At 42.4% G+C, this 15,876-nt stretch overlaps 1 protein-coding gene across 2 annotated transcripts in view; it reads left to right on the top strand.

The window, feature by feature from the left end:
• The window catches only part of RSU1 (Ras suppressor protein 1), a 113,215-nt gene extending 98,789 nt beyond the window's left edge, over nucleotides 1–14,426 (top strand). For both annotated transcript variants that reach the window (XM_086614665.1, XM_086614666.1), the window contains exon 9: nucleotides 13,961–14,426. In XM_086614665.1, coding sequence (XP_086470791.1) covers nucleotides 13,961–14,063 — 103 coding nt within the window. In that variant the 3' untranslated portion in view covers nucleotides 14,064–14,426. The remainder of the gene's footprint in view (nucleotides 1–13,960) is intronic.
• Nucleotides 14,427–15,876: the final 1,450 nt, after the last annotated feature.

Raw genomic sequence — 15,876 nt, forward strand, 5'->3', positions numbered from 1 at the left:
TATTTTGGTTAATGCGTGCATTAAGAAGTTTACAGAGTGACTCATGTGCCCTAGCTATTACTAGCACTTGATGAGAAGACATAATTTTCACTCCAGTGTTCATAGCCAGGCTAGATGTTGTTCATATGTTGCGGTATAGTTTGGGGCTTGTGAGGAGTACTGCAAAGTGCAGTTTGCCTGTTTGCTTGCATGGATAGTAATGGCCATGTGTAGATGATTTAGATAACAAAGAATGCGCTGTTTGATTGACATCATAAAGCCATGTTTGGTTTTGCAGTTTCCAAGATACGCCTCAGTTGCTAACACTTTTTACAACACAAGTTATTATGAAACCTCTGTTGTGATTCTTAAGTAATCCAGAGTTCTTTGTACTTCCCAAGTCACTCTGCTCAGGAGAGAGCTAAAATAAGAGATGTGGGTGATTTCCAAGAGGACTGTGATGAGACCTGTCTCATAGGGTAGCCCATGCTGCGTGATGCGCACTAGTGAATTTTCAGTTGTCGGGAAGAGATTGTATGGTATTAAGGGCCTGTCGTGGTTTAGGCCAGCCAGCAACTAAAGGCCACACAGCCTCTTGCTCACCCTCCTCCACCCCCAGGGGACGGGGAAGAGAATTAAAGGGGAAAAGGGAAAGAGACCCGTGGGTTGAGATACGAACAATTTAGTAATACTATTACTAATATATTAATATATATATATGTATAATGATAATAATATATACAAACAAGTGATGCGCAGTGTAATTGCTCACCACCTGGTGAACAAGACCCATCACATCCCAGACTAACAATCCCAAACCAGGTAATTCCCAACACCACAATCCCAGACGAGCAAGAGGCCTGAAAAAGGATGGAGACAGAGAGAGCACTCCAAGAGAGAGAGTCCCAGGAAGAGCAAAAGCCCTTCCTTCCAGTTAACTCTCATCTTTATACTGGACATAATGTTCCATGATATGGAATACTCCATTGGCCAATTTAGCCCTCAATCCTAAGTCTAAGTTCAAATCAAAAGGGGAATTGTGGACCTTTTGTCCCGGCTGTGCTCTCCCCCAGCCTGCCGTGCACCTGCACACTGGCAAAACATGAGAAGCTGAAAAGTCCTTGATGTCTCAGTGCCAACTATAAACATCAGTGTGCTATCAACATTCTTCTCATAATGAATCTCAGACTAAAACCGAAACACTGATCTCTTCTAGCTGCTAAAAAGAACTAACTGTGCCCCAGCTGAAACCAGGATAGGGGCAAACCTTGCAGCCACTGATATCAGAAGCAAAACTTGTATTGATTTTGTTGGAGTCAAAATCAGGCTGACAGTATGTTGCCATTTCATCTTGACAGACAGCAGGGGAGAAGAAAGCCTTTCAAAAGGCTCTATGTTCTTCACACTCTGGGCCTTGAAAGACACTGAAAGCAACTTGGGAAGTCGTGCGGGTTGCATTACATCAGAACCTACTGATGTCAGTGTAATTGCTGTTTTCCAAAGGGGTGGTCAGCTTCTTTGCAAGAGAGAAGGAAGCCAATGTAAAAATCTGCAATGGAGCAGGGACAAGCATTCACATAGCAAGTGAGTCTTTTTATCTCACCCAGCTCATCCAGCACTATGGAACACAAATCTAGGAAAAAAAACTGCTGTCAGGAAAACATGAGAACATCACAGTTTGTTTCTGGTAGACGAAAGGAAGCCCAACCCTTCGCTCAGGGTCTTAATGGCATGAAAAAATATTATGGGATTTTCCTCTTGTTTCAGAACTGCTTCCAACTATAGGCAAGTTTGGTTTACAGAACAGAGCTTTAAGAAAGAGGACAAGCTAAAAAAGAAATGGTGAATGTTCAAACAAATGTTAGTTTCTTGTGTTACCTCAGGAGCTGGTTCAGTTTGCTGATTCCTCAGTTTCAGTGTGATCTGAGTAATGAAGAGCTGACTAGCGAGCCTAGTTTGGTGTAATTCCCTGAGTACTCTTGAAGCGTAACAAACCCAGAAAGACTGTAATGAAAAATAATGGAAAGGTAGCTGGGGGCTTAACTTATGATCTCTGCTCATTACAGTAAGCGACATTTACATCGCAGTATTACCATAAAGATTATTGGCTGCCACATAACATAGGTCCCTCCTGAAAAGATTCTGGAACAGCTTTGTTGGCACAGTAAAAGCCATGGAAGAATGCCAAAGATTTGCTTTGTTGGAGTTTTGCAAACCCAGTAATTGTTTGCCAACTATTAATGGTGTGATGCTTTGTTCAAGACTGGATGGAAAATGGGGTGAATAGTCTGTATCATTTTATTAGATGGTATCTGCGTGACCATCTTTGATCTTCCACAGTAGATGCATATCACTGGAAAACCATTGTATTGATATTTTTTGCTTCAATAATGAAGTACTTGATCTCTGGCTTTCAGAATTCCAACTTTTAACATGAAGGGTGACAATGATTTTGAAACCGGCTTTGGATCTCTGTGCTCCTTTGCATATATGTGGACCTGTCTGAGCACAACTCATCAGAGTGGCTGGAATATCAACATCATTGGCATGTTTGTGCCAGTGTTGGCCGAGGGTAGTTGAAAGGACTGTATTTGGGAACCGGAAAGAGATTTCATGAGGAAGATGGCAAAATGCAATATTTGCATTGACTCATTATGCATGTTCAAAAATTCAATCCAAGAAGTTCCCCTGGAACAACTTTTCTGGAAAGTATATCCTACATGAGTCAAACAAAGCTGACTTAGGTGACTGGGTGAAATTGCATTGTCTGTGATGTGTAGCACTTCAGATGTGGTCCTTTGTGTCAAAAAGGTGAAGTGAGTTTCCTCCTTTCTTCACCTGGTAGTGCTTTTGAGCACCTAAGTCCAGTAGGCTGGAGGAGCCAGGGGATTCCTCCACCAATGGCTGTGAGCAGCAGCTCCATATCCCTGTTCCCTTGTCCTGACGATAGCAAGGCTAACCACGAATTCAGAACGTTGACATACACACACACAAAAAAATTCTATATCAGGGATCCCTCTAGTACTTGGCTCCCAAATCTTGATGTTTCAAGTATCAGGCCTCCAGGCCCAGTCTTAACACCCTACAACTCCTCAGCCTCCCTGGGAGCTGGTCCCTGACCCTTGGTCTCTCCAATATCCAGGACTCAATCTATCCTAATGACCAGCTGGTCTGGCTTGAGCTTTGCTGATGGGTCATGGATGCATGCTGTCAGAACAGAGAGCACACTCACACAGAAAACAGTTAGAAACAGGGTTTAGGTAGGACAAAGTGGAGGTGATTTGGTGCAGAGCTTAATCAAACAAGTGTGCCCTCCACCCTCCTGCTTGCACACTATTGGCCTCGTTTATTCCCCATTTTCGTGCACTTGTTCTCTGCCATCCACCTTGATCCCTCCCTTCCGCTCTCTTGGTCCTTCCCCTAAACATCTCATAAATCCTGTGTAATCCTTAAATACTTTTGTTCAATCCCAAGACCCCCCCCAAGCATCCCACAGTAAGTCCTATGCCTCCTTTACACAGTGGTCCCCAGAGCTTGTACCTTGTACAGCCTTCCAGAAAGAGTTTCTTGTGTTGGGTTACCCAGCCGGGTTGTGCAGTGGGACGAGGGCTTAGTCCTTCACCTTTGAGTGTCTCAGGAGTGGTGATTCAGGTTTGGTTAGTTGAGTTCCCCACCATGTCCCTCGTCATTGTTCAATCTTTTTGTCTGTTTGAAGGAGCCATTAGGCAGCCAGCAGGGGTGACGAAGACAGACACCTTGGGAGAGGCATGTGAGCCAGGCCAGCAGGGCAGGGCAGCTATATAAACCCTGACTGTGGAGAATTGTGGTCCTCTGAATGTTCTCCTTGCTACTGCCAGTGGGATCATTCATCCTCAGTGTGCAGCAAAGCAGGCTCAGATTGACTAAGACACTTCAGTTTTGCTTTAAAAAAAAAAAAAAGGAAAAAGAAGAAAAAGACTGCATATCAGTATTTCCCCAGAGTCCCTTCTGTACATTTTATTAGTACACTTTGTCTACTTACTGGGAAAGAAATACATACCTGCTAGACATAGAATAACTCCAAGAAAGTTCCTTGGCTTGCACTTAGCTATTTTTACCCTCTGTTTTCCTTTTTTTTTAATGTTAATTAGGTGCACAGCAAAATGCATGTAGTACATCAATAATAAAGATTATGTAAGGGGATTTATCTGAACAGTAGGCCCCTTAGTGTAGCATTCAAAAAGGAAAATGAGAACTGGTTTAACTTAAGCCCAAAGGACTCCATGTGGACAACAACATTAAAATAACATAAGAATGAGGAAGACTCTGTCCGGCTGGCTCAGAAAGTTGTCTGTGCTGCATGCCAGTATGTTTTCTGCACCGTGTTCAGTGCCTGGGCAGAGTTCGTCTGAAAGCAGGCAGGTGGCCCTGAATAAGGTCCCAACAACATGGTTTGGTGAAATGGAGCAGCGTGTTCATTTATCTACTGCATACTCATGGAATTACAAATAGATGAAGACAAGGGTTGTGATGATACAGATGACTTCACTAAACAGAACACACTTCTTCCTCACTTCAGTAGTCTTTTTCTTTCTTTCTGGTGCGTTTTTCTCTGCAGCCACCTGTGCTGGCTTCTGCCAAAGAAGCTGAGCCTGCTCATGCAGAATCCGTGGCTCTTAATTCCTTTGGATTCATAAGGTGGAGGATATAATTTGCTCTAGTGGATCTCTCAGCCCTCAGGGTTTGCAGCTGATGCCCGTATCTGGAACTAAATTTTTTTTTTCTGGGCATATGTAAGTGGGAAAGCACCACTTCATCTGTGAAAAAAAAAAAAAAAAACCACCAAAAAACAACAAGGGGAAAAATATTCCACTGCAATCTTTTGGAATTCTCATCCATGACGACTTCAGGTTCTGGCCTATGAAGTTTCTCCACACCTGGGGTGGATCCAGGGATTGATCTGCACATGTAGGCTGAACTACTCACTGATCCATTCAAAATGGAGCGTAAGAAGGGAGATCAGCCCTCCCGGATACGCTTGAAGATGGGAGTCCCAGTGAGAATCTTCTTGTAATTGAGATAGCCTGATAGGACTCTATCCAGGTGCAGAAACAAATCCTTCTCTTCCTGGTCCTCTCAGGCTGCTGATTCATTATACTGGGCTAGCTAGAGGTTGTTTTATCAGCATAATAGATTCTCTAGATGAAATCTTAATTCATGTTTGTCTCTGTTTTTAAAGAAATAAGCATAAGCACATCCTCTCCTTTCTATCTTCATGACAGTTCCATGGAGCATCCTCCTTGTGTGTCTCTGGCTTTGTATCACGGCTGGGATTTTCAGTGCTGGGCTCCCTGGGTGTTAGATAGGTCTGACTTTCAGAAAGCAGATGCCAGTGTTCATGTGCTTTCAAAACTCTCTCTGCCAAAAGCCACATTTCCTAGGTCTTTCAAGTTTGGTATGCAAAGTCATTAACCCGTTTGGCAAATCCTGGCCTGTACATTTTCCTTTAAAAAAGAGGGGGTTTTGCTAGGTTTCTATGAGCCTCCAGCTGTGCTCCCTTAACAAGCCTCTCATTTAAAGTGCTTGCTTCAAAAGGCTGCTAGCCTCAGAGAATATAAGGAGAAGGCTTTCTTTTATTACTGTATGTTAATTAAAGAAATGCCTTACCCCTACTTGCAATTCTTTTCTGGAAAAAAAGAAAAAATAGTTCTCCATAACATGCAAGATGATGAGTTCAAAGAAGCACAGATTAACTCAACCAGTTTAAGAGCAGACGTGTCTGGCAGCATTAAAACTACCCAGCCATTGCCAGTCCTATAGGAGAGCAGGTGTTTGTAAATCACAGTTACCTTGGTTCAAATGTCCCCACATAGACACGTCTTCCATGAGGTGTCTCCTTTTACGTCCGATTGGAGTGTATTCCCTTTACAGCTGCTGTGTTTGGGCTGCTGAGTCGTCACGGCTGGACTGGTGATGCTGTTGTGAGGAGCAGCACAGGGAGCTCCTGAGCTCAGGCCAGAGGTCCATCTAGTCAGGGTCCATCTCTGACAGTAACCTATAGGGAAAGAGGGTGGGAAACAAGCATGTAGAGATTGAGTCTGTCTCTTCTTTAGGTATATGGCACAGGAAATGTAAAAGGGAAAGACTGGGGTTGAGGGATCCGGCAGAAGGGAGCCCTGTGGGGAATTGAATGGAGAAGTGGCCAGTGGGAGACATATGGGAAGAATAAACTTATTTTGAAGGATGCACATTATACACAGTCACTGAGACAGTGAGCTCTAGGACAGTTTCAGCAGAATATCTTTTTCTGCTTATTGAGATTTGGAATGGTTTTAGGTAGGAATTCACAGCAAGTTGACACTGGAGTGTGTGACTCAGTGTAGTCGCTAATGTAAGGTAGCTAACAGCTTGTGAGAGCCTGCAAAGTGGGAACAGAGGGGAGTGGTTGCTCTGGATGGACTTCATCTAGCATTTTAAAATACCTAAATGTGAGTGTCTACATGTCAGCTAGCTGCCCACTGTCTACTGTAGTCAGTGGAAGTGTGTAACGGAGTATAGCAACTGAGTATCTCACAGCACACACTTACATTTGGTCAGCCAGAAAGCTCTCTGCTCCACTGGCTTCATTAGTCAGATCTTCACTGACTGCAAACATGGCCTTGGATACCTAGCTCTCCACCTATACTGAATCCTCTCCTTCTTCTCTGGTTTGGGCTCCAAAAAAATGAAACTAGCTACAAAAAAAGAGCTAAACCAAGATGGGAAGAGGTGATCAGTTCCCCTGTAGAATGCCTCTAGGGGTGAAGACCGAAGAAAGCACCTGAGGGGATTAGGGATTTCTGGTGATGCAGAAAGTCTCTTTGAAAGGCAAAGTGCAGGATTTAGGGGAGATTAGGGGGGATGATGCCAGGGCAAGATCTGCAAGTACGTTGGGTTGTGAAGATTATTGGGGCAGGTGGAGGGAACGGAAAATTATCAGAGATTGTTACACTTCAGAGCATCTTGGGGCTGGGCTCTGGAGTGTGGAAGTAATAGGCATACCAGAGTGTGAGTGGGCAATAGAGAAAGACAAACTTTTACAGACCTAAAAATAACTGGAGTAGTTTTACAACACGTTAAGAGCTGTAGGTTTAGTAGCCCAGAGGCTCGTGCAACGTAGCGGGCACAGAGCACTGCCAGCGCCTGCCCCTTGCAGCCAGTCAGTGTTGGAGCAGGAGTGAGCTGGTGTGCAGAGAGATGACAGACCAAAGCTGAGTTTTTTTGAAGACGCTTGCGGAGAGCTTCGGATGATTAACATCTCTGACACTGTTGCCATCTGCTCTCAGAGCACTGGCAAACAAGGGGCAAAAAATTAGCTGAATAAAGTGAGTCACCCTTGTCTGTTCTTCCTTATTAAGAATCCTAAAACTGCAGCTTGCCATCGAGTGTGCAAGGAAACCAGATACTCGTTTCACTTGCCCATGCGATGTTCCTCTTAATTTAAATCATCTGACTTATGTCACAGAGAATAAAAATAAATTATTTGTAAACTACCAAAATAATATGATCCTTGCAAAGTAATTTTAACACACCATACACCCCACGTGCCCCCGCCCCCCCCCCCCCAGTTTTCTCTCACTGGTACATTACTGGCAAATTAAACCCCAGTATCTGTCCCCTTCCTGGTAGAAGATGTGGTTTGAGGAGGTGATGTTTTAGCAGCTCCCACAGGAGGAAAGGCCAGTCTCAGTCACTCAGAAGGGATACCAGAAGCAGTAATAAGCTGCACAAAACCTGCCAGGGCAAAAGCATCTTATAGTAAGTACTTGAGAATGGTAACTAATACTGGCTAGCCAGCACGTATTGGTCTTGCAAGCACTTCTTTCAGCTTTGTGTCTCTAGTGATATCACCACTGATGCAGCCTTTCCCCTGTCCTGCTTCAGCAGCTGGGGCTGAGGACCGTCCTGTTGTGGTCACTGTAAATACTCACATCTGAAGCTGCGCCTGAGCATAAAGTATGTGCCTGAACCTGGGCTCAAGCTTTTGGAAAAGCGAGCAGCTCTGGAATGTTTCACCTTTGTTTGTCAGGTTACGGTACGTACCTGGAGGTAGCATCTCTCCAGGATCGTATTCAACTGTGCGTATCTTTCTCATTCTGCATACTCACCCTGTAGGCCTATTACAGACATAAAGTGATAGCAGTGTATTTCTTATGACTAATTTTGGAAATCCTCTTTCAAAATACTTAGACTCAAGAAAACCAATGTGTGCATCAAACACTTCAGTTCACTAGTTTACAAAAGTTCAGTCTTTTAATCTCTGGGGCCATGTAGCCTTCAGCTAGCGAGTGTTGTGTTGTACAAGAGAGAAAAATGGGAGGTAATTGTGCTGAAGGTGATTTTTGAAAATGGCACTTCTAAACTTTATGAATTTTAAGTACAGTTCTTTTTTAAAAAATTCAGAGATTTTGGTAGCAAGACTGTATGCTTTCAAGTTGCAAGGCTCCATGCCTGAGCTTATTCTGTAAATTGCAACATTTTGCAATTTGTAGTTTAATTTAGAAGGATCACCTACTTTCCTAAATGCTTAAGTAATGTGGCAGGCTGTGGTTATTGATTCTCTCTGAATTTATTACAAGAAAGCTGTATTCACTCTTTCCTCTTGGGAATGCCCCTCCTGAACTGCAGGCTTGCTAGTGACAGCTTAGACCCCTGATACATAACCAAAGACCTTGCCTAATATCCTTGCAACTGCTCGGGGAATTTTTATTAAGTAAAAGCATCATTAAAGTAGACAGAATGATGAAGTTTAATGAGCGTCTTTCTCACTTGATATTGTTAGTTTTGCTGTAGCAGCCATAGTGCTCTCATTTGTTACTTCCAGTGGGGCAGATGAGAACGCAGGGAGATTTTGTTTATTTTTATATTTGCATACAAAGAAACATTTGTGTTCATGAGAGATACTTGCTTTGAAAAATTTATACAAGGAGAGAACGCAACTGGAAATCTCTATCTGAGGGCTTTCTGCATTTTCAGTCTTGCATTTAATCTCCCCTTTCACTTTAATGTAATGAGAAAGCTGCACGCAATACTGTAGCTGCTAAGTCTACAAAGGTTCAGCAGTTTTGTGAACTGTGGTTATAATAACTAGTTTGTCACTGCAAACCACAAGCATCTCAAATATTTGTTTGCACTCCAGATTTTATTCTTCAGCCAAGGCTGTGGGCTGCAAGCTCTCTGCTCAAAGCTATACCAGCCCCATAAGCAGGTGACGTTCCAAAATATCAAGTATGAAGGTGTTGCCATTATCAGCACTTATCTCACAAATCTGCCTTGAAACAGGAGCCACAGTCTGCCTCAATATTCCTTTGTCTGTTCATGGAGACTGTCTGCCCCTGCTACGGGTCTAGTCATGCATACAGATATGTCAAGGTGCCATCTCCTAGTACATTACCATCCATCAGCTGAGCTGCATAACTGTCTGTGTGCATGTCTTAATGACCTCCGCTGCCAAGGGTGGTGTGTGAGTGTCTCTACCTAACACGTTTGACTTCGCAGTGATGCCAGAGCAAGAGCATGTACACAGTTAGTTACTACAGCTTGGCTGACAGACGGTGATGTGCAAGCTATGGTTTCTGTGGCCGTATCCTTGCAGTAGGTATCAAAATCATTAAGGACTGTATATGTAAACTCCACATCTATTACAGCCAAAGGATTATAGGTTTTCATGTAATTCAGATGTTTGTTTCTCGCTGTGGATCCGCTCCATTAGGGTTTTTTCTTGTTTTTTTTTCCTTGGTTTTTTTTTTCCTTGGAAGCTGCAAAAGTGGTGTCTGTTATTGTACCAGAAGTTCATTGAAAATTGTGAATTCTCTTTTCCCTAGTGTAACAGAAGGCAAATTCTGTCCCAGAGGCATTATCGCAGTCATTATTGTATTTAAATGTTGTTGTGACACCATATGTCTCCTCGTATTTGATGTGTGCAAACACAAGAGAGAGTCCCTGTCTGCTAAGGCTTATATAATCCAAATATGTCTGATCCTTGCTCTTTGCGTAGCAGACTACTGCAATAGATTGTACAGCACTTATCTTCAGCTGAGATAGCAACATGCAGCTGAAACTTCCTTGAAATTTTGCCAGGGAAACCTAAGTAGATATATTTGATTTGCTTATTTAAAACCAAATAATTGCTTTCCTGGATGAAGTCTTGGTGCATGTGCCGATGCAGGTGGTTGGACATGAGAATAAGTAAAAAGAATGTAAAAGTGCTGCAGATGCCTGCGACTCATGCACATCTACTGCTACTAACATGGTATTTGCATGGGGTGGAGGGAATTGCTAGAGCAGCAATAGCACTGAAGATCAGAAGGAGCAAATATCAAAGAAAAACTGATAACAGGAATACTTACAGGTCAATTGGGATTTTTACTGCTCAATGCATGCAGTGGCCGCTGGACCTCATTTTGCATTCAAAAGGCGTTGCCCAAGTAGACTTTACCAGAACTCAAGTTCATTCAAAATTGTCGATATTCAGCTTCTGCACTTTCAAAGCATCTGTGTAGTTAGTAGAATTCCCACAACGCTCTTTTACTTCAGAAAAAGTCCACTAATCTGGGCTTGGTCAGTTCACAAACTTGAACATTTGCACTGAGAAAGCAGGAAACGAGACAGAACGAATGCCAAAAGTGTCGTCGGAGAGGGAAATTCATATGAAGTTTCCAAAGCAAAAAGTAGAACCTGAACAAACCCGAGCAAAAAAAGAATATGTTGACACCTGAAAACCACTAAAGCCATTCAAGTCTTCTCTGGGCTGGCATTAACAGGGCAAAGGAGCTGTGGGGCAGCAGGAGGTGTAATACAGTGACAGGGGACTTCTTTTCTGATCTGCAAAATTTTTTGGTGCTCAGATACAGTGGATCAGTGGATTCTCTGTTAATTCAGTGCTTAAAGTCCCAAATGGGGACTTTCTTATTATATGAAAAAAACCCTCACATTCTACTCCAACATAGCATTATTTCTCTAGAGCCAGAAAACAATTTGAATGTTAATTTAGTATTTAACTATTAGTGTTCACAGATTTGAGCATGCATTTCCACTTTTCTGTTGCTAACTTCTGAAGAGTTACAAAATTATTGCAGACAGTGGTTCAAACGCTGTACTGCATGTCATTGAGGACAAGATGCTGGTTGTTCCTTGACTTTTTCTACCCTGGATTGGTTTCTGATGGAACAACCTCCTTGAATGACTCTCTGTGCTCTTCCACAATGATCGTATTTCCGGATACCAAAACATCCCCTTCCATATCTTCCCTCCCTCACCTCACTTAACGCCTTCCAAAACAGGACAGTTATTTAGGATGGATGTTTGATTAGTATGCATACTGTGTACTTGGATGAAGTATAGCCTTGTGCTGAAGGGGCTGTATCTCTTATGAAAAGAAAAATATGTGTATTGTAGCTAATAGTAAGCATACAGTTATCATGGAGGGTCAGGGCTCTCTGCTTTCATCAGGAAATGGCATCTGAACCCTTGTTGACAGTAGGTGATGACACACATAAAATTTCAGTAAGGTGAAGTAATGTTGTAGTTTACAGTTGTATTTTCCTTGAGTAAGGCTGTTCTGGGTACAGTGCACCTTGACAGCAGCCTGTTTAGCAGCGTGATGTAAAACTGCAGCTGCTGAGAAGGTGAAAATGAGCACTCCCCCTCCACCCCACCCACAAGAAGCTCTGATCCCATTCTGCAGTCCAGGAACCTCAGGGGTGAAGTATCATCCAGACACAGCAAAATAAAACTCAGAGCAGGTCATAGCTTTTAACCTCCTGACATGGAATGGAATGGAATGGAATGGAATAGAATAGAATAGAATAGAATAGAATAGAATAGAATAGAATAGAATAGAATAGAATAGAATAGAATAGAATAGAATATTTCATTTCAGTTGGAAGGGACCTCCAACGACCATCTAGTCCAACTGCCTGACCAATTCAGGGCTGACCAAAAATTAAAGCATGTTATTAAGGGCATTGTCCAAATGCCTCTTGAACACTGACAGGCTTGGGGCAGTGACCACTTCTCTAGCAGGCCTGTTCCAGTGTCTGACCACCCTCTCAGTAAAGAAATGCTTCCTAATGTCCAGTCTAAACCTCTCCTAGTGCAGCTTTGAACAACTCCTACACGTCCTGTCACTGGATACCAGGGAGAAGACATCAGCACCTTCCTCTCCACTTCCCCTCCTCAGGAAGCTGCAGAGAGCGATGTATGCCATAACTAAAATCTCCGGATCTGACAGAAGTAGCCTCTCTATGACCATGCCTTATAGCACAGTAATTCAAGAGTATTTCCGTCTGTTTGGATCCTTGTTCAATGTCTTTTACATACAGTTGATTGCATAGTCCACCAGGCCCTGTAGAAGAAGGAGGCTCTGTCCTCTGCTGAAATTAGTTTCAGTCTTCACTGTAAGTAAAGAGTCACTTTATGTCTGAGATACCCACTCAAGCTAATATCTACTGCAGAACTGTGCATGCTTTCTGAATGAAATCTCATGGTCATGCTTTCTGAATGAACTTTCTGAACTTTTTTCATGCATGAACTGGTCATGCTCTCTGAATAAGCACAACGTGTCATGAGTTAACAGTAAGTTCGTCCCGACATGACTAAGCAAAAGTAGCAAAAGGATCTGTACGTGGTCCTTGTTTGCAGCGAGGTCTGAGCAGACACTCAAGCTACATACAGGGACTGCCGCAGGCGAGAGTGCATGTGAGGAGGGTGTGTGTGATAGACCAGTGCTGCTCACCTGTGGCAGATGGGACCTTCCGCATGCCTTAGACACATGAAAATGCAGGACTCGGGTTCTGTGGCAACAGTGCTGACAGCCACCCATCCAGATCTTCACACATCAAAAGGCAATTCTAGGAATACTCAGAGTTTCTTGACCCCAAGCTGCTGAATTTGTCCTGTTCCTTGACAAAGTCCACCAAAAGGTGGAGGTGCAGTGACACAAGGAAGGCTGTTGTGGGAACTGGTGCCGTTAATCTTCTTCAGTAGCAGAATTCCTATCAAGTGGTAGAAGTTAGTGTCCAACTTGACTGGCAACAACCTAGTACGGGATAGGGGCGGACACTCGTCAGCATCAGGCTGAAGTATTAGTGGGGGGACACCTTCCAGAGGGATTTCAGTATTGGTGTCAACATTGCCAGTGTTTATACAGCTGAATGAGCAGAAACAAAGCTCATCTCTGTTCCCTTCTAGATGCGCTGACACCCCCGCAAAGTATGTCTTCAAAAAGCACTTTATGTCAATAAGGGAAGTTAAATTTGATCTGTGTTTATTTTGGGTAGGTTTTTAATTTAGTTTAATCAGGATTACTCATAAATTATCTATTAATTACTATGTGATATTTAGCAAGATCCTCTCAGCCATGTAGTCTATTTAGCTTCACTGTGAATGCTAGCCATCTTAATTGTAGGATACTTTGTCAACATTTAATCAGTGGTACTTACTAATGTGTCATTGATGTGTTGGTAGCTGTCCCAGTGCTATCAATCATGTGTGAGCAGGAAAGGCGGCTGTGACACCATTGCTCTCTGTCACATTATCAAGCCCTTGGGTTTTCTGGTTAGGGATGATGCTCACTTTGCTCTAAGTGGGCACTCTATCTCTCCAGTTAAACCCAATTTTTGTCATTGTCGACTTGAATACACATCCTTGTAAGCTTTCCGAGCCTTAATCCCATAACTGCAGAATAAAGGTTGCTAGTTTCTGAAGGCAAAACTGATTGTTCCTTCACTGCTCCAAAGGCCTCCTTTTCCCGATGTTACTCTCCTGATAAGTCACCAAAAAAACTACCATTATGGACCGCAGCATGAGATCTAATAGCAAATTCAGTGTGTTGAGATAAATTAAATACAATGACCTTCCTTTTTGATTGCTAGTAACTAGATGCTTTGTTTCACATGCTGCAGAGTAAAAGCCTGTGTTTAATGGTTGTATCACAAGTGTTCTTTGTCTCATTTCCTTACAGTCTTTATGGCAGACACATGCAGGCGAATCCTGAACCTCCGAAGAAGAACAATGACAAGTCGAAGAAGATCAGCCGTAAGCCTCTGACAGCCAAGAACAAATAAGTCCCTGGTTTCTGGCTCTGTTTTTATATCTTTTACATTGCTTTTGCATGTGCCTATAATATTCCTATGCATCTCTTGTTACTCATGAGAAAGCAGACACTAGAGTTAAAAGCAATCTACTATGTATACTGCTTTAGAAGATACTGCTTAAGGAATACAAAATTACATATTCTCCTAATTATTTGTGTAGCAATTTAATATATCACTGTCAAACACATTTTAACTTTTCTATTTATATGTATATTAATGTCCTCTCTTCACATGTATCACGTCCTGTTAATATCAAGGGATTTGCACCTATATTATATGATACTAAATTTCATATCATATTCCAAGTGATTTTAATAAAGGTCTTTATTTGTATTGTGTTTCAGTTTCTTCGGTAGGACTTCTGAATAACGAATTCTTTGAGGAACATATGTGACCAGTTTCCTGCAATGTGTTAATTTCTTATATGGGAATGTGATAGTATTTCATCTGATACAAGTTAGTTAAAATGTAAAGCATTATGTTCAAGGAGTGAAAAATTTTAATCAGTTTCTCTTTCTTTTTTACATTGCTATGTCCTGCTTTTATGCCTTGAAGGTTATTTTGAAATCAAGGAGTAGGGGAAGGGAGAGAGGAAGGAAAAAAAATTGTCTTTGTAAAGAGCTGCCAATTGCCAGCCTCGATTTGGGGGAAGAGAACTTTCTGATTTGAAGAAAATGGTATTTCTGCCAATTTTTTAAGTGATTTTTTTTTTTTAGGCAGAAAACCCAAATAATGCATTTAATCTCTGCTGAAAGTGCTTGTATTGAAGAGCTGATCCAAATGGCTTTTGAAAATGCCACAGGTTCTATATTTATCTGTACAAAGCCGGCACCACAACCAAACTCAGAAGCCGCAAATTGTTTAACATCTCGAATAGCTTCAGGTCTTGCCAGTGGGGAAGAAAAACCTAAAATCTACAGACAGTGGTTTCCAAACAATTTTAGTCTTAGCAGAGTGAAAGCTAACAGGAAACTCAAGGAGCAAGAACAGGTATTCATACCTAGATTGCTCGTGTCAGGACCTTCCTGCCCTTGATTTCCGATTTCATGAATTTCATACCTGAGCAACCCATTGCTGAGTTTCAGCTGCTGTCCACACCACAAGCCAGGAAACATGCCCAGACTGCCAAAACAGCCCTGTTGTGTTCAATGAGAGAAGAAAAGGTTTTAAATATCTCACGCTAGGAATGATACTTTCTACAAAAGCCGTTTTGTATCTGAAGATTCGTCAGCACCAGCCTCTCGACTGCATTTAGGATTACCCCAGCGTTTAAGGAATACATGGTTGCCTTAGTCTGGGAATAAATGTATTGACATATATTTTGCAACAGATTTTTTGAATTGGCAAGCAGGGCTAGGAAGTTGGCATCAAGCTTTAGACACATTTTAAGTGGTCTTTGGTACTTCAGAAGGATGAGGCAGTCTTGGAAGGCAGATGGAAAACAGTAAAAATGGTAGACTTGTCAGGAACAGTCGATTCTATATGCTGCAAGCTCTGCAGAGGATTTTCCAGACCTCTTAACTGATCTGTCATGGGGAACAGGTCCAACTGAAACAGGCCCATAGGGGTGCTAGGGTGGGTGCCTGTTCAGAATTCACAGCAAAAACTGGTCCCTGTCTGGAGTGCACACAATTAAATCTAGTGTCAGCATTAACACGGGAGGGTACCTAATGACAATAATGATCATGCTACAAAAAGCCCTGAAGAAATGTCAGTGAAATGTCAGAAGATCCCCAAACTACTATTGCAAATTCCTTTTGGAACAAAATAAATAGCAAGGGCA

Source organism: Tauraco erythrolophus, chromosome 7, assembly GCF_009769465.1.
Source record: "Tauraco erythrolophus isolate bTauEry1 chromosome 7, bTauEry1.pri, whole genome shotgun sequence".
In the NCBI taxonomy this organism is placed as follows: Eukaryota; Metazoa; Chordata; class Aves; order Musophagiformes; family Musophagidae; genus Tauraco; species Tauraco erythrolophus.